Source organism: Tursiops truncatus, chromosome 5 (assembly GCF_011762595.2).
Source record: "Tursiops truncatus isolate mTurTru1 chromosome 5, mTurTru1.mat.Y, whole genome shotgun sequence".
NCBI lineage: Eukaryota > Metazoa > Chordata > Mammalia > Artiodactyla > Delphinidae > Tursiops > Tursiops truncatus.
In genome coordinates, this window is record NC_047038.1 from 117639798 (window position 1) to 117658415 (window position 18618).

General features: G+C 54.0%; 1 protein-coding gene across 1 annotated transcript in view; it reads left to right on the top strand.

Moving 5' to 3' along the window:
* The window catches only part of PPP2R2C (protein phosphatase 2 regulatory subunit Bgamma), a 138916-nt gene that overhangs the window by 77729 nt on the left and 42569 nt on the right, over positions 1–18618 (top strand). Inside the window, exons 2-5 of the mRNA XM_033857356.2 lie at positions 7561–7658; positions 9809–9974; positions 12494–12606; positions 17685–17862. Coding sequence (XP_033713247.1) covers positions 7561–7658; positions 9809–9974; positions 12494–12606; positions 17685–17862 — 555 coding nt within the window. The remainder of the gene's footprint in view (positions 1–7560; positions 7659–9808; positions 9975–12493; positions 12607–17684; positions 17863–18618) is intronic.

Below are 18618 nucleotides of genomic sequence, written 5' to 3' on the forward strand. Positions count from 1 at the left end.
TCCTCTCTGTGCCTCAGTTTCTTCACCTGTACAATGGAAAGAGCACTCGGGTGGCTTCAGCAACACAAGCTGAGACCAGCAGAGTGATTAGGGTTGCCGGGGTGAGCCGTGAAGGGGCAGTGCTGCCGTCAGAGCACAGCGTATACAAGGCACCTTGGCTGGGTGGGGATGGGGTGGGGTGTGGGTGTGAGTCCTACTGAAAAACTAGGCTACAGTCAAGAGCTTTTTCTGATCAGGAAAGTCTTTCCTTTGAAATGACTTCCCTGCCTCCAAAAAAGGGTGATCTACAAAGCAGAGCTGGATGGAATGGCCACGCTCTACCCTGCAGCCCTTCTGTCTCAGTTAGCTACTGCTGCGTAACAGACCCCAGGGCTCAGTGGCTTCAAACAACAAGCGTGTGCTCCTTCCCCTTAGTCTTTAAGTCTACTGGGTGTCTCCTCGTGTATTGGCAGTGCTCATTCTGACGTGTACGGTAGCTATGGGTCAGGAGGTATCTCTGCTGGGCTTGCTGCCGTGTTCGGGGGTGGACTGGCTGTGGGCTGGCCTAGCATGGCCTCAGCTGTACTGGCTCGTCCACGTGGCCTCTCGTCGTCATCCGGCAGGCTTGCTTGGGGTTGTTTCCGTGGCAGAGCAGGGGTCCCAGAGAGAGCAGAAACTGAAGGCCTCTTGAGACCCAGGCTTGGACCGGCACCCCCTAACTTCCTCTGCATTCTGTTGGCCAAAGCAAGTCACAAGCCAGTGCAGAGTCAAGGATGGGCGAACAGTCTCTGTCGCTGGACGGGAAGAGCCCCAGAATCACATTGTATAAGATGTGGATACAGGAAGCCGCTGATGGGGCATGAACGTTAAATCTGCCACCTTTCCTTGCTCTGCAAGACCCCACTCCTGTTTTACTGTTTCCAGGAGGCCCTCTTGGATCTCACCTCACCCCATCCTGAAGTGGTCACTTCCCCTGGCCACCTCTTCACCTCCTGTGCATCTCCCTGGACCCAGAGCAGCCCTTGAGAACAGGCTCCTTATCCCCAGGGTCCAGCCTGGCCCCTTCTCTCCAAACCCAGAGAAGATGCTGGGTAAGATGCTTGCTCACAGAGTCCCGTCCCAGGCGGACGCTGGGCACACAGAGCCTCCTTCCTCGCACCAAGCTCTTTCATTCAGCAGCAGACAGAACCCGTTTCCTCTCCCACCTCCCTCCTCATCAGCCCTGATGCCTCTGACAATACTAATTAAACGCAGCGATCCCATCAGAAGGATGAAGCTGGGCTTTCCGAGGGCCCTCACTCTGCCGTGAGCTGTGATGCTGATGGATCATTAATGGTGGCGACAGCACTTACAGTGATGAATGGTGAGATGAGCAGGGGCGGCGTCTCCCTGATGAGCAGCTTAATCTCCTCCTCGAATTTGCAGGCCTCTGCCACAATTTCCAGGGAGATTTCCAGTCCACGGAATCCTTTGAATTTTACATAAACCCTAGGAGCACTGTGACCAGGCAGGGATGACAGTTCCTATTTTATGGGTGAGACAGTTAGGGCTCGGAGACAGCGTGATCTGGATGCGGTCACACAGCTAATACGTACCAAGGCTGGGACTGGAATACCTTCCTCTTGATGAAAAAGACACAAGGGGCACCTGTGAGATCCAAGGGCTGATCCTCCCCACGTGACCCCAGGAGGAGCCGCAGCCCAGGGTGCCGCCTGGGTCTGCAGAGCGTTGCCCGCACAGCCTCTCGCTTCTGCTCTGTTCTCTCCGTATGTTGGCTGGGGAAGCTGTGACAAACTACTCAGTGGCTTAAAACAACTAGAGCTCGGGTGCAGGGTGGATGTCCCATCAGTGAGCTGGGACCATGGGGGAAGAAACCTGTGAGCTGGAAGAGGTTTCTTCCCCCGAAGTTCTGGAGGCCGCAAGTCTGAAGTCAAGGTACCCGGCAGGGTCGTGCTTGCTCTGAACGCTCCAGGGAAGGATCTGTCTCAGGCCTCTTCCAGCTTCTGTTGGCGGTCGGCGATCCTTGATGTTCCTCAGCCTGTAGATGCGTCACTGCAGTCTCTGCCTGCATTGTCACATGGCCTTCCCCCCGTGTGTCTGTGCGCCCATGTCTTTACATGGCCTTCCCCCCGTGTGTCTATGCGCCCATGTCTTTACATGGCCTTCCCCCCGTGTGTCTGTGCGCCCATGTCTTTACATGGCCTTCCCCCCGTGTGTCTGTGCGCCCATGTCTTTACATGGCCTTCCCCCCGTGTGTCTGTGCGCCCATGTCTTTACATGGCCTTCCCCCCGTGTGTCTGTGCGCCCATGTCTTTACATGGCCTTCCCCCCGTGTGTCTGTGCGCCCATGTCTTTACATGGCCTTCCCCCCGTGTGTCTGTGTGCCCATGTCTTTACATGGCCTTCCCCCCGTGTGTCTGTGCGCCCATGTCTTTACATGGCCTTCTTCTCAGACACCAGTCGTTGATTTAGGGCCCATAGAATCCAGTATGACCACATCTTAACTTGATCATCTGCAAAGACCCTATTTCCAAATAAGGTCACAGCGACAGGTACCAGGGCTTAGGAAATCCACATATGTTTGGGGGACCCAGTTCAACCCACAGCATGGTCTTTGCCCATCTCTGGCTCTGGCTCTCGCGGTGCACCTGTCACTGGGCTGGTCACTTCGGACACCACCCCTGACTTCTTCCTGAGGCCATGCTGGGCCACAGTGTGGCTTTCTGGCTCCCAAACCAGTTGGCTCTGGGCTTGCACTGTTAGGGCTGCACCGTACCCAGTCCCAGGGGGTTGACTGCTGCCTCTTTGTCCAGGGGTCCAAGCTGCCCCTTCCAACTCTGCCTTGCCATTTGGGGGACTCCCAGAGCTGCAGCAGAAAGAAAAGGGGACCTCGCAAGTAGAAGGGCACCTTGGGTTTTCATGGGGTTGTCATCACCCACAACAGGGAGACTTGGAGCACCCTCATACGTGGGCCTGGCGGACCTCTCCCAGTGGCTGAGTTGTGACCCTGAGCCTGAGGCATCAGCTGTTTGGCAACTCAGCCCTGTGGTGCAGGGACCGGGACCTGCCAGGGGAATACACTGCAAAAGCCCTGCCCTGAATGGGACTTTGGGCCAGTGCCTCACCTCTTGACCAAGTTCCTTATCTGTAAAGAGAGAGTGATGGTAGGGCAGTGGGCTTGTCCTGAGATTCAGTCACTGGTCCGTGGAGAGCTTTCACCAAAATGTCTTTATTTGCCCTTTATCCTTGAAGTATAATTCCACTGGATACAGAAGTCTGGGTTTACAGGTTTTTAAATTTCCCTCCATCACTTTAAAAGCCTTCGGAACTCTGTTATTTCTGATGAGAAATCAGCAGTTATCTGAGTCTTGGAGCCTCTGAATAGAATATGTGGTTTTTGTTCTACCTGCTTACAAATTTTCATTTTTGTTTTGGCTTTCAGCAGTTTGATGGTTAGGTGTGATTTCTTGGTATTTTTCCTACTTGGAGTTAGCTGAGCTTCCTAAATTTGCAAATTAAAGTCTCTTACCATGGGCATTTTTCAGTCATTATTTCAAGTCTTTCTTCTACTCTATTCTCTCCTCTCCTTCTGGAACTCCAAGTACACATAGACATTGGATGTTTTCCGGCAGATCCCCGAGGCTCTGTGCTTTATCTTTTTAAATTTATTTTCTCTCTGTTCTTCAGGTTGCATAATTTCTATCGATATATCTTCACGTTTACTAACTCTTTCTTCTGTCACCTCAAATTTCCTGTTAAGCAATTCAGTGATTTTCCTATGTGGTATTTTTCAGTTATAGATTGTCCATTTAGCTATTTTTAAAATAGTTTCTATTTCTCTGTTGAAATTTCCTTTCTTTTCATGCAGTGAGAGCAAATTTTCCTTTATATCCTTGGACATAGTTATAATATAAAAATCTGCATTTGCTAATCCCAGGATCCCGGGAACTTCAGGGTCTCTTTCCTTGATTGTCTTTTTATTCAGTAAGAGCGATATTTTCCTATTTCTTTGTATATCTTCGTATAATTTTGGAGAATATCCTGGGTGTTGAGAATGACAATACCGTAGAGACTCTAGATGTTTAGTATGTCCCTCCAAAGAGTGGTTTTGTTTTGTTTTGCATTTGTAAGCAGTTAACTTGGTTGAACTCAACTTCGAACTCTGTCCCAGCACAAATCCTGGTTCATGTCTTTTAGCCTTAGCAGCTCTGCCTGGAGTCTATCGTGTGTACGTGTGCAGTTTGCAGCCAGCTAAAGATTGGGGCAGAGTTTATGTGTTGCATTTGGGGACTGCTCTTTAGACCCCATTTCCAGGATTAAATACCTCATTTTACAGCTACTAGGATTTCCCCAGATTCTGTCTTCTGGTTTATAGAGCCTAAAGGATGACTTTCTATCTGAGTTTCAGTAGCCACGTGGCACAGACTGGGACCTGTCCTCAGGCTGAAAGCCGTGAAAATAAGAAGCTCACCCAGTGTTGCCTCTTCTTCCAATTACTGTCTCCCCTGCAGGGCCTGACATCTAATGAGGGGCACGTAGTGGGCATGAGATCACAGTTGTAGGAGAGACTACTGTACTGGGGGGCAGGAGGGCTCTCCAGGAAGTCTTCCTGGGGGAGGTGGTATTGAGGCTGGAGATGTGTCAAACATTCCAAAATGAGAGCATGGACTTTCCAATTGCATGATTTTACTGATGACAACTTCCAGCTCTCAGGGGAGGTAACTTTTCCTAAGGCAAGCTCTAGAAGACACTTCCTGTAACCATGAATGGATGTTAAATACCCACCAGCCCCTTCCTGGGATGGAGGAGCAGTGCCCTGGCCTGAGGTCTGTAGTTGCTCTGCAGATGTTTGCAGAAGGGGGCTGGAGGGGCTGGTGGTCAGGACTCCCAAACCTGTACAGGGAGGTTGAATCTCAGATTTATCTGGCACATTTCTGAGCTGGCAGCTGCCACTCCTGTGGAGGCCAGAAGCAAAGATGAGAAAAAACGTTGACTTTCTGTCTGGTAGATTTTGGTCATTCATCATTCCTTGGTGTTACGGTCCTTCAACCCTCCCAAACCCTCTCACCTCCAACATCTCTCTTGAGTTTCTAATCACGGGAAGACTGTACTATAGCCATGCTACAGATGACAGCACTGAGTCTCGGAGCAGGGAGGTAGCCCACCCAAGGTCACACAGCCCCGGCGCTGAAGCCAGGACTCCGACCCAGGACCTCAGATGGTCCACGAACAGCTCAGGGGGTTGTCACTGTGGACGGGCCTCCATCCATCTCCTCAGTTGCCAATAGAAATGATAGTCATATCTCCCTCAGGGGCTGGCATGAGGTTCAGAGGAGGCGATGGATATAAAACTGACATATAAATTGTAAATTGCCTGCAGGTGTTATTGTCTGTTACTGTGGTAGCTGCCCAGCATTTATGGACCACATTTGCTCTGGATACCAGTGGTTACATGGGCGTTTTAATTTAATAGCATTGTTATTTTTCCAGCATAAAAATAATATATATTTTTAATAATATATATAATGCATATGTCCAAACTCATTAAATTGCATACATTAAAAATGTGCATTTTTGTGTATATCAGTTATACCTCAGTAACCTTATACCAGTAAGCTATTAAGAAATATACATTCATTACAGAAGATCTAGAAAACATGGAAACATAGAGAAGGAAAAAATATTTTCTTTCAACCACCCTAAAGCAATCTCTGTTTAACGTGGTAGAAAAGTCTCTCCCAGCTTGTTTTCCCTCTGCCCAGTTTGTTTGCTGTGCAACATGGCTGTGATCACTGGTCTATATAATTAAAGACATTTTACATACAGTTTTATATCCTGCTTTTCCCCCCTAAGGGCGTGCTGACATGAAACAGCAAGAACCAGAGCCACGGGCAGGAACCCGGCACTGCTGGGCTGTGCCTCCGGCTGTGCCCCTCCTGTGTCCCTGGGCCAGGCAGGCTGCCCACACAGGGACAAGTGTCAGGCAGCCGGGCCAATTCCACACTCAGAGAGCAGCTCCGTGATCCCAAAGAGCGGCTCTCCTTGTTTTTTATTCCCTTTATTTTCAAGTTTAATGAAACGTGCTCTTATCCTGATCAGTGAGTACATCCAGCCCGTTATCCTGCTCCTGAACCACCTTCCCTCTGACCTCTTTCCTTTCGCCGTCAGAGTTGGCATTTACCTGTGGCTCAGAGGCCAGCGCGGGTCAGGAGCTGCCTCTGAAGGCGTGTGATTGGAGAAGGAAAAGGCATGTATGGAATAGCAAATAGGACTGGGAAAACCACTGGAGGCTGAGAGAGCAGTTCTTGAGACAGAAGGTAGCTGGTATTCTGAGAATCAGCGAGGAGCCTGAGTCCGAGTGGGAGAGCAGGGCTGAGAGTGGTAGGAATTGGGGTGGGGATCCGTTACCATTCATTGAGTTAAAACACGGGGCATTCAGCACTAATATTTTTTGTCACGCATCTGCCAACCCCGCCGATCTAGGCTTGGCTGGACTGGGTGACCAGGCCGCTCAGCTGGGCGGCTTTGCTGCGGGCCTGGGCAGGTCCTCCTCCGGGGCCGCGGCAGAAGCGCAGGACAGCGGCTTGTCTGCTGGCGTCCCGCAGGCCAAAGCCCATCACAGGGCACGGTACCCGGCCCAGGGTGGGAGGCAATGCCAAGTGCCAGGGGCGAGTGCGGGGCAGGGTGAAGTTTTGGGCTCCTGACGTGGCCTCCCTCGGGGGGCCACAGGTCACTCAAGGCTTTAGATACTCTGAAGACCTTCGCTTTTCTTCTGTCGGTGGGGAGCCTCTGGAGGGGTCCGAGAAAGCTCCCTATGGCTGCTCTGTGGAGGCCAGCTTGTGTCTGGGCCGGGAGAAATGGAGGGGATCGGATGGGAGACGGTCGCAGTCGTCCAAGCGAGAGGCGGGAGAAGTGATGGAATCTGGATGTATCTTGAAGGTTGAGACAATAGGACTGGATGTGGAGGGTGAGAGAGAGAGAGGGGAGAGTCACGGTGACCCAAAGGCTCGAGCCCGAGCCAGCGGGAGGATGGAACTGCCTTCATTTGAGGCAGGGAAGGATGCAGAGGAGGGGGTCTGAGCAGAAATACCCCATGAGTCGGGGTGGGGGAGGGGTGAACCATCATCCTGGCGGCTGGAAGGAGGACACAGTATGAGAACCTGCCTGGGGCTGCCGGGAGGAGTAGTCAGATGTGTGGTTTGTTTGAAAGTAGATCCATTGTGCTGAAGCGTTTGGTGCCTACAGGGTCCAGGCCAGGAATGTGAAGGTTACGGGGGAGCTCAGTGGAGGCAGGGAGGGGTACAGTTGGTCTCTGTGGCCCCCAGAGTTGGGCTAGTGAGTGTCAGATTTGCATCCCAGTCACCTGGTCAGCACACGAGGAAACCCCAGACTGCTTCAGGAGGAAGGGGAGCAGGAAGGAAGGAAAGACACCCGTGAACGGGTCTCTGTCCCACGGCCAGCGGGGAGGGGGCCGGGCCCCTGCTATCCGCTGGGGGCCCTGGGGCTGGGCGCGCAGCTCTGGCCACCTGCACAGCACTGGGTCCTAATGAGCCACATCCTCCTGTCTCTGTTCCACCACAGCCGATATCATCTCTACCGTCGAGTTCAACCACACGGGGGAGCTGCTGGCCACCGGCGACAAGGGTGGCCGGGTCGTCATCTTCCAGCGGGAACCGGAGGTGCGGCGGGGCCTGGTGGGAGGGGGACTACGGCTCAGCCCGGGCTTTAACCCGCAGGGGGCCTCTGGGCATCCAGCCCGGGAAAGGGCGCCGCGGCACGCAGGGATGGGACCGGGCAGGCCCAGGGAAGGGAGTCCACCGGGTCGACTCACAGCGCCATATTCTGATCCCCCTCTGCTGAGTGGAAGTTTGCTGATTGGTCACTGTGTCCTAGACCCTGGAGAAACAGACTCCTGATTAAACTGCCCTCTGCCTTGGAGAGCTGGTGCTGTGCGGCCAGAGCCGGGTGGAGGGGAGGACAGACCCTTCTGCAGCTGTGGGTGGCCCTCTGTCTGGGGTTGGCGCTTTTGCTCAGCCCCGGGCCTTGCCCCAGTGAGGTCTGCTGTCTGGAACAGCCTACCCGAGGCAGTGTTTCTGAACCACTGGAAGAACCTGGTGCTTAAAAGACCCCATTTGTTGAGCACCTACTACATGCAGACTCCTCACTTCGTTCTCCACGTGCTTTTCCCAGTTACTCTTCACTGCCCACCTCTGAGGGTGGGGACTCACACCCCGTTTCTTAGATGAGGACGCCTGCACAGTCACCCAGCTAGTGAGCAAAGACCAGGGATGGAAACCAGGACTGGGTGTGGTCTGTCACTCACACACCACCCTGCCTTTCAGGGCTGGGATTAGATGCTGAAGACAGGATCTAAGGTGACACCAAGGTCGGGGGAGGAGGGGAAGGGGGGAAGGAGGATAGGGGAAGCAGGACGAGGAGCAGAAGGAGAAGAGGGGGCAGGAGGGAGGATGAAGGGGGGAGAGGAGCTGCAGTAGCATCCTCCCCACAGCTGATGTTCCCTGAGCTCTGACTTCACCTGTGTTCACTCCCATAACCCTCCCTCGTGACAGCCCTCGTGGTACCATTAGGTGCTACCGTCATCCTCATTTTACAGATGAGGAGATCAGAGCTCAGAGGGTTGCAATAACTTACCAAGAACACAGCCAGAAAGCAGGTAGCTGAGAAACTGCTTATCTAATGAGCCCAGTACTGTGAGCAGGACCAGAGGATCCCACTGGGGATTGCAAAGCCAAGCCTTCTTTTTGCCAAATTGCAGAAAGAAATTAAATTGGTAGATGCGCAAGTGTCTCAGTTTTGAATATTTCTCCTTTAATTTTTTTCTTAATTCTGGTCCCACTGACCTTCTCCATAGCCAGTGCTTACAGGAGATGAAGTGAATTAGAGGCAAAAATAATGAAGAACTTTAAAGCTTTCCAAAAACACAGCAGGAAAAGAAATATATGAATAGATACTTTTGAAAAACCAACAGAAAACTTGAAATTGTGCTTGGTTGACTACCTTTGTTTTGCTCCCAGGCAGTTTCAGTTGTAGTTTCGTGTTGTCATAGAAACTTGAATTGTCTACCAGGAAGGGGTCCCTGGTACCTGCGATGGACTCACCACCTCACTATTTTGGGGGCTCCACCAGGAGGTCCTTACTGTAATGAGCTTGGCTGACTAAACCAGAAGGGGACCCGCTCAGGAAAGCTGGGGGGAGGACACCCTATCCCAGTCTATCCCGATGTCTGTCTGACATTGCAGGGCATCTGGCCCCAATGTTAAATCTGCTCCAAAACGCATTCATTCCTCGAGTCAGACCCAAGTTGGACACAAGGATGCGGGAGCAGATCAGAGCCTTGGCCTTGGTGCCAGACAGACCTCAGTGGCGTGAGTGACAGCACTTTGTGGACAGGTGGCTTCGGGGTGGGGGGCGCGGGGGTCGACTCACCTCTGAGCCTCTGCTTGCTCATCTGTAAAGTGGGCGGAGTCATGGTGCCCATCACAGAGGGGCGTCGAGGGTAGAATGAGAGGAGACGTGAGCAGCACTCAGCTCAGTGTCCTGTGTACAGTAGGTGCTCAGTAAACACGCGCTGGCGTGGTTGCCCTTGTGCTCGCTTACTGGACGGAGGAGGTGATGGAGCTCGGCCCTGGCTGCACAGCAAGGTACCGGCCATTTAAAAAGCAGAGAGTTTCCTTGGACCCTTGCTCGGATGCCCGGACGCCATGGCTGTTGCAGGCCCTGCGTGGGTCGGACCAGTCCCGTCCCTGTCCCAGTGCCGGCGTCCGCCCCGCCTCACCATCCTGGAGCTCAGGGTCTGGTTTCCTTGCAGAGTAAAAATGCGCCACACAGCCAGGGCGAGTATGACGTCTACAGCACTTTCCAGAGCCACGAGCCGGAGTTTGACTATCTCAAGAGCCTGGAGATAGAGGAGAAGATCAACAAGATCAAGTGGCTCCCTCAGCAGAATGCCGCCCACTCCCTGCTGTCCACCAACGGTGAGGCGTGTGCGCGCGCACGCGTGTGCACGTGTGTGTAGGCATGCGTGCTCTTACGCACACGTACTGTAGCAATGTGTCATCAGATGCCATGTTTCACCTCACTTACATGGTGAGCTTTTTCCTAGGTCTTTAGAACTCCTGAAAAATAGTATTTTGAGCAGCGGGTAAATTCCATGCAGTGAATACACTTGCTCACCCTCTCCTGGTGGTCGCACGGGGGCTTATTCCCTCTGCTGTAACTAGCAGCTCCTTGAGCATGTCTGTGAATACTTTAATTTGGGGACGGACAAAGGAGGCCAGGTCAGGGAAAACAGTCAACACTCAATTCAGACTTGCCTCTTTATCCACAACCCCCAGAATCCCAGACCACCCCAGAGTGGAGGGTGTCACTGGGTGATCTGGGGTCCTCAGTGGATGGTACAGGAGGAGCGCTGGTTGCCTGGTCGCTGGCCATCTGCCTCTGGGAGATGGTACGCATCCCCAGGGAGGCCCCCAAGGAGGCTCCCGGCCAGACCCCTGCTTTGCTGCGGTCCACTCAGAGGCTGCGGTTCCTGGGGCCATCTGGCCTCTGCCGGCAGTGGGCCTGGAGCCAGAGGCCCCGCTTCCCTCCTTCACCTCTCAGCCCCATCATAAAAGGCGCCTGGGGCGGGAGCTAGGAGGGTCCTGGCTTCTGTCCCAGCCTGGGGACCTTGGGGAGTGGCCTTGCTTCTCTGAGCCTCAGTTTCCTCACCTGTGCTCCCTCTGGAGTTGCAACAAGGGTGGAGGGAGGTGTTGCCCACCCAGCACCCCAAGGCCAGCCAGTACTGCTCCAGGGTGGATGAGTCTTATACGATGATGCCACCTGCCTACCCAAGGGAGTCAGACTCCTTAGGGCGGTCTTCACGGCATCCCTGAAACCGGTCAGACTCAAGCCACCACCCCATCTCTGTGTCCGAAGGCCGGCTCTCCCTGCCCCCACCTGGCCAACACCCCGCCTCACCCCTTAGGCCTCCGCTGGGTGTCAGCTCCCACTGAGCCTTCCCTGACCGTTCAGCAGAGCGAGGTGTCCCTCCCGTGGGCCTTCCCACCCCTGCCGACCCTCCAGGGCTTGCCCTATGGAGCTCCTGCCATTCTGATTGTCTGTGTCCCCTGAGGGGTGCCTGGCACGGAGTCATGTTCAGCAAACCCCGTCTCAGAGGCAGAGGGGCCCTTCCCAGGCGCTGGAACAGAGGCAGTGAGCGGTCCCCCACCAGAATAGGTCACCCAGGGCAGGAACCCCTAATGCAGTCAACACCCTGGCCCTGCTGCTTCCTCTTCTGAACCTGACGGCTGCTCTTGCCTCATAGGGTTTTGGGGAAGCTGGAAGGAAATGACATCGTCAGGAGCTTAGAACAGGGCCGGCGTCTGAGCCTCGTTCACGTGTTGCTTTTTTGTTTTTAATCATTTAACAGAGTGTCGTTCTCTGCCTGCCTCTTCGGAGGAAAGGGCAGCTTCAGGAATTTCCTAACACCCACACCCTCAAAGCTTCCCGCCCCCAGTTTTGAATCCCAGCTCCACCCTTTCCCAGTAGCCTGTCCATGGGCACCTGGCAAGTGTTTAATTGATAGCAGTTTCTCCCCTTCCTCCTCAGGAGCATGGAGGTGATTGTTTTGGGTGCTGTACTAAGAACTAACAGGATGGGTGTATGTGTGTGTGTGAGCGTAGACAGATATGGATATAGACGTAGACTTAGATATAGATATATAAGCAGAGGTTTATTTTCAGGAATTGGCATGCCTGATTGTGGAGGCTGGCAAGTCCGAAATCCGCAGGGTGGGCTGGAGACCCAGCGAAGGGCCTGGGAGTCTGAAGGCCATCTGCTGGCAGAGCTCCCTCTTCCTCAGGGGACCTCGGTCTTTTTTCTCTAAAGCCTACAGCTGATTGGAGGAGGCCCACCCACATGGTGAAGGATAATCTGCTTTAGTCCATGGATTTAAAAGTTAATCTCATCTTAGAAAATACCTTCAGAGTGACATCCACACATTTGACCAAATACTGAGTAGCGTGGCTTAGCCAGGTTGACATCTAAAATGAACCATCACAGCTGGTAAAGGTTACTCTTTTGATGTTCTTGGCAGGATTCCAGAGAAGTGAGGCTTCCGGAGAGCTGAGTTTCTGGATGGGCGGGATGCATCTCAGGAAATAGGATGCCAGTGAAGTGTAAAGAACAGGAAGCTTCGTTAGTACAGTTTTTGCGGAAATTAGTTGAAAGACTGATAACTGCCCTTGAAAGGGTCATGCCCTTTGACCCAACAGTTTCACCTTTGGGATCCATTGTGAGGAGCTCGAGCATGACGACAAACGTTCCCTTTGCAAAGATGTTCGTAGCGTCAGTGGACAGAAGGAGTCAAATTAGAAAGAAACTTCATGTCCAAGAACAGGATAAGGTTAAGGAGCTTGTGGGTTGAGGCACCCTTATCTAGCAGACTCGAGTGGGTACTCCATTCTCCATCTCGTGTTCATCATGTGTCTTGTTTCACTTTGTTCTATTTTTAAAGATAAAACTATCAAACTATGGAAGATTACCGAACGTGATAAGAGGCCCGAGGGTTATAACCTGAAAGATGAGGAGGGGAAGCTTAAAGACCTGTCCACGGTGACGTCACTGCAGGTAAGATGTGGCACACATCTTTCTTCTGGAAGTCCCGTGAGGATGAGGCAAGGTGATGCGTGTCCATGAAGCCCTTTTCAGCTGCACCCGAGGCTGGAGAGCAGGTTCTCTAATCCCTTGTTATACAAATAGGGAAACCGAGGCCCAGAGAGAGGCAGCAGCTCTCCCAGAGCAGCTCAGCTGAGCAAGTGGCAGAGCCAGGAGGAGAACCTGTGAGCGGAGCGTTGTGGGTTCCCGGCCCTTTGCCGAGGGTCAGAGGGACACCCAGAACTTGTGATTCTTGCAGCCTTTATGAAGGCTCAGTGCAAAGATTGCCTTGAGGTAAGAGCGGCCTGGAAGGGTTAAGTAGCAGAGCCCTGTGAAGGCAAGCTTTTGCTCCCAACGCGATGAAAAGCAAAAGGACTCATGTTTTTTGCTGGGAGGCTGGGAGATATGAAAGAGTTCTGGAGTCACAGGACCCGGGTTCCAATCCTGCCTCCGCCGCGTCCTGGTGGTGTGACCCTGGGCAGGGCTCTTGGCCACCACGAGCCTCTGATTCCTCATCTGGAACAAGAACAGACACTTGAGCATGTGTCTCCCAAGCACTCTGGCTATAAAATCATTCAGTCCTCAGCCACATCCTATGGTGGGTATGTGATTGTCATCCCCATTTTACAGATGAGGAAACTGAGAGCTGGATCCAAACCCAGGGAACTCTAGCTCCACAGTCAGCATCAGCATCCAGTCTCCTCCGTGAAGTGGAAGTGAAGCTCCTGCCTCCCAGGGCAGCCATGGGGATGGTTAGCGGCTTCTCGCGGGAAGCACATGAGGCCGCCTTGTCCGTCGCTGGCTTCCAGAGCCGTGCCTGGAAGAGGGTGGGTGCTTTCAGCCACCCATGTGTTTGCTGGAGGTGATGCCAGCCCTGCTCTAGGCACCAGGAGGCCACAGTGAACGAAGAGTCTGGGGGCAGATCCCGTCTAAGCCTGGGACAGGTCCTGCTCAGGGAGGGGGCCTGAGTCCCAAGACTGAACGAGGATGAGTGTCGGGAGGTGACTGCGCTCTTCGGCAGATTTGAAAGGTCTGAGTTCACATCACACGGAATGCTGTCTCCCTGGGTTCCTACCGTGGCTGTGTTTGCTGCTCCGAGCGGGCAGTGGTGCTGCCTGGTGCCGTGGTGGTGCTAAGGCCCCTCCAGGCTCCCAAACTGCTCACAGACCCACCACCGCTGGTCAGATGGCTGTGGCCATTTCCCTGCTCTGTGCCTCAGTTTCCTCACCAGCAAACAGGAGATAACGACTCATTTTCTCTGCAGCGGCTTAGCAAGCGCCCCGCACTCAGCACCCAGCCGACTGTCATAAATATGAAATGGCAATCAATGTCGTTCCCAGAAGGAGGAATAAATGTTTAAACACATTGGCCTCTAAATGACTGGCAAATTGCACAAATAAATTCTGAGAAAGCAGGGGAGCCAATTAGCTTTGACATTGAATAATGGGAGTGAGGGTGCCTCCCCGCTCCCCCCACCTCCAAGCCCCAAGAAAGTTTATGAGGGTTTCATCTGGTGGGAGGAGGCAATTATCACCTCTTGATTGGCCTGGCATTTGCGGCAGAGCCAGTGGCCCATGGGAATCTTGTTTATTTCCCACCCAGCGTCTGAGATTTTTCTCTGTTATGTCACACACATCCCAAAATGGCACTTAACTGTAAACTAAGGCTGAAGGAGAAGAAAGGGGGAAAGAACGTGGGTGCCTGGGTCTTTCCTCATCCAGCCTCTCACCTTGTCTCCTCCCCAGTTCACCCAAGCCTCCCGAACCCTGGGAAGCTCTCTACCTAATCTGGGCCATTTGTGCTAGAGGCAGCTATTATTTACCAAGAAGCTGCTCTCTGCTAGGCCCTGTGCTAGGTCTCTGGGATCCCAGAGCTGAGCAAGGTGAGATTGAGTGCCTACCCCCGAAGTGTACCCAGGCCCCCAAGGAAATAAGACATGGAGTCACCCCCACACTGGAGGTCAGCTCTGTGACACAGGGACACACAGGAATGCCTTTCTCTACTTTGTTTATTTGGTGAACTCCTATTCATCCTTTAAAACCCTATTAGCCTCCGCCTCTGAAAGTCTTTCCTACACAAGCCAGATGAATCCTTATCCTTCTCTGTGCCCTCTAGCCTTTTGCATCCCACACTGCTCTGTCCTTAGTGTCCATGTGTCTGTCCTCCTGTCCTTCACCTTGACTACACTCTACCTTCCGGAAGAGCGTGGGTGCGGGGAAAGTTTTATTCACGAAACCTCCAAACCTTCAGGGCAGGTTTCTCTTCCCTCTTCCTCTCCTCTTTTTGCTTTCTGGCTTTGAAATATGGTCTGGGGATGGCGGTGCATGGCTGGAGCACTGGGTGAACAGTTCCAAGGCTGCCAGGGGAAAACAACGTTGCCGGAAGGAGGGGGGAGCAGACTGAGATGCTGAGACTTTGCTAGGCCAGCGATGCCCTGACCTTCTCCAGGAGCAGGTGTGGCTTGAGAGAGACTCCAGGGATCCCCAGGGCAGGTGGTGGCCACGCCCTGAGGGAAGGGAAGGCAAGATTCAGAGCTGACGTAGAATATCTGACACCGGTGGACATGCGGAAGGCCCCATAGAGGGGCCCAGACACACCAACACTGACACGCGAGCAGACAGTCCCGAAGCACAGACTCAACACAAGAACCACCCAGAGCCAGGTGCATACACACACATGCACACTCGGGCACATGCATATGCACACTGACACACTCATGCATGCACACCCAGGCTCACACACCCGCACAGGCTCACACTGGGCGCCCTGGTACATGAGAACATATGGCGGCTGCAGAGCTGCCTTGTACCAAAAGGAATGCTTAGTGCGTGCCCACCCCGACTGCAGCACCAAAGCTGTCACCTCCCATCTCAGCTGTCCCCCAGGGAGGGACATAGCTCATTTGTTCATTGACTCACCCATTCACTCATTCACCTGAAGACCTGTCTGTGCTGGGCCCTGGGCTGAGTACCAGAGATACAGAGATGAACACAAGAAGACACACAGCGCCCCTAAGTGCTGCCCAGTCCATTGGGGAAACAAACAAGAAGACAACAACTTACCACGTGGTCAAGGCCATAATGAGGGATTACAGGGCCTTGGGAGCCCCAGGGAGCCCCAGGCCCAGCCTAAGAGTAGGTGTGTTTGGGGGAGGTCCCCTGGGAGAAGGAGACTCTCTAGGATCCCATGTCAGCCTGTTTCAGCCCCTCCCCATATGTCACCTCTTGGTCACTCTTCCAGCCGGGCACCAGCCCCTGCTTCCCTGTCACTCTGTCCCCTCACCTGTTTTATTTTTCTTTAGAGCACCTACTGCTTCCTGAGACCACACACACACACACACACAAACACACACACACACACACGTATCAGCCTATCATCTTCTCTCCCACATGAGTGCACGCAGTGGGTCCCCTGTCACCTGCTGCACCCGGTTCTGAGTGGATTCATGCCATTCTACCTGGTGCTTGCTGCCCGGGGCTCAGGAGCCCTGCAGGTAGCTGACAAAGGTCTGCGTCCCCCTTCACCGGAAGCTGCTCTGTTCCTCACTCCGAGGATGGCCTTGCTGCCTCTCTCCTGGGCACAATTCCCGCTGCCCCTGCAGCACCCCCCTCCCCCCACCCCCATCCAGGCCCACTCTGGAAACTGTGTCTGTGTAAGCCCTGGCTCAGCCACCCTAGTCACCCCCCGAGGAGGGGGAGGAGGGCACTGTGGACCGAGTGATGTTCCAGGTGCACTTGACCTGCATCAACTCATGGAATCCTCACAGAAGCCCTGAGCAGGCGCCAGCATTACCCAGTGTACAGATAAGGAAACTGAGGCCCAGAGAGGTGAAGGCCGCAATGGAGGTAACACTAGTAGGCGGCCGGGCAGGGTTGAAGCCGAGTCAGGTTTCAGGTCCACACCTTTGCGCCGTGACGCCCCGGGGGCAGTCACACCTGGCTTCTGGTCCTGGCTCTGTCATTTCCTGCCTCTGTGACTTAGGAAGCCCAGTTCATCTTGGCATCCAGTCTTCTCATCGGTCACATGGGGATGGCAATGCCAGCCCTCATTTTCTGGGGCTGGGCCAGGGAGAGATCAGTGAGGCCGTGTCTGTCTGTCTGTACCTTTGAAGACCTTACAGTTTACTGGAACGGAGAGTCGTGCCCAAAACACCCCGCAGTGCACACCGAGAGCCCTGACAGCAGTGTGTGCAGCGTGCTGGGGGTGAGCAGGGGTGTGGCAGGCTGTACATCCAAAGGGCTGTTAACTCCAGATCTTGCAGGAGGAGTTGGGGTGAGCATTCTAGGCAGAGGGTACAGAGAGAAGCAAAGCCATGCTATCTGACACTGTCTCTGGGAGTTTGTACGAGTTCCGCTAACACCAGCGGCTGTAACAGCCCCAGGGCAGAGTACACAGAAATGTATTTCTCACTCAAGGAAAGCTCCGGTATAGGCATCTTGGATGGCACACGGCTCTCCTGCAGGGACACAGGCTCTTTCCATCCCATGTGCCTCCATCCCTAAAGCCTGGATCCTCGCCTTCTGGCTGTGGAAAGGGAAGGGGGTGGAGAAGGCACAGCTGCCTCTTAACCGTTAAGCCTTGGCCCCCCAAGTGCCGGGCATCAGTGTGCTCACACCCCATTGGTCAGAACAGTCATGTGGCCACACCCAGCTGGGAAATGTAGTCTCTGCCTGGGCAGCCACTTCCCCGTGACAAGGGGACACAAATGTTTGGTGGAAAATCTGGCTCTGCTACAGTACCTTCTCCTTCCATTTTAGAAATGAGGAAATTGGGGTGCAGAGGGGTTCAGCCATTCATTCAAAGTCACGCAACAGGTTCAGAACCAATCCCAGGAGGCCAAGCAAAGGAGGCAGGCTTCCCTGCAGGGCTGGTGCCAATGGATGTGGCCATGTGGCACTGCTTACTTCTGACACGGGCAGGATGGACACCCATTGGCGCGCTCCACGCCTCTCCTGGCCTCTCCTTTTGATCACGTGGCCCTGGACGTTTCCTGCCAGCACCCCTCCCCCATCACCTCTCCCCTTGCGCTGACCGCCCCTCCTCCTCCGCAGGTGCCCGTGCTGAAGCCTATGGATCTGATGGTGGAGGTGAGCCCCCGGAGGGTCTTCGCCAATGGCCACACCTACCACATCAACTCCATCTCCGTCAACAGCGACTGTGAGACGTACATGTCCGCGGACGACCTGCGCATCAACCTCTGGCACCTGGCCATCACCGACCGGAGCTTCAGTATCCTTTCCTGCCGCGGCGCGGCCCCACCGTTGACGCCGCGGGCCGGGTGGCTCCCGGGTGGGACGTCCGTTGGCCTGCTGTAAGCCAGCTGGCTTGGGAGCTTCTGCTCTGTTCAGCCTCTTCAGCGGGGTGCCTCCTGGCTCACAGTGTGCGAATGAGGCCGAGGTTTGGAATCATGATGAGTTTATGAAAACTTTACAACTGTGGCCGCTGAGGGTTACATTTGACCCCTCGCCTCCTCCAGGGTGGCCATCATCCCGTCATCTGGGGGCCTCACTGGGGACCATGGAGGGGATGGAGTCCTGGGTCAGCCCTCCTGGGCAAGGGGTGGCCGACCACCCTGAGATAGTCGACTGAAGGCTTCTCTGGACCTTCCTCCCTGGGCCTGAGGCATCAGTGTTTGATGAACAACCTTGGGGTCCCGCCCAGGGCTTAGAGGGACAACTGGGGTGTCATAAGCCCAGCTGGATGGGGTCAAGGTAGGCATCTCTGCTTGGTGGCCCCATGTGTCTGGGCAATAGGATTATAGGATTGACTCCGGCCCCCACTGACTGGTGAAGAAAGAACATGGGCCTGAAGAGGGGCCCAGGCTGAGTCTTGGCCCAATGAGGGCTACAGTGGACAGAGCAGGCAGGTTACTACCTACAGGTGTCACTACTCTACAGACAAATAACAACAACAACAACAATAATAATAATAGTAATAATGCCCAGTGAGGCTCTGTGCCTGATAAACACGTGTTAATGTGAACTC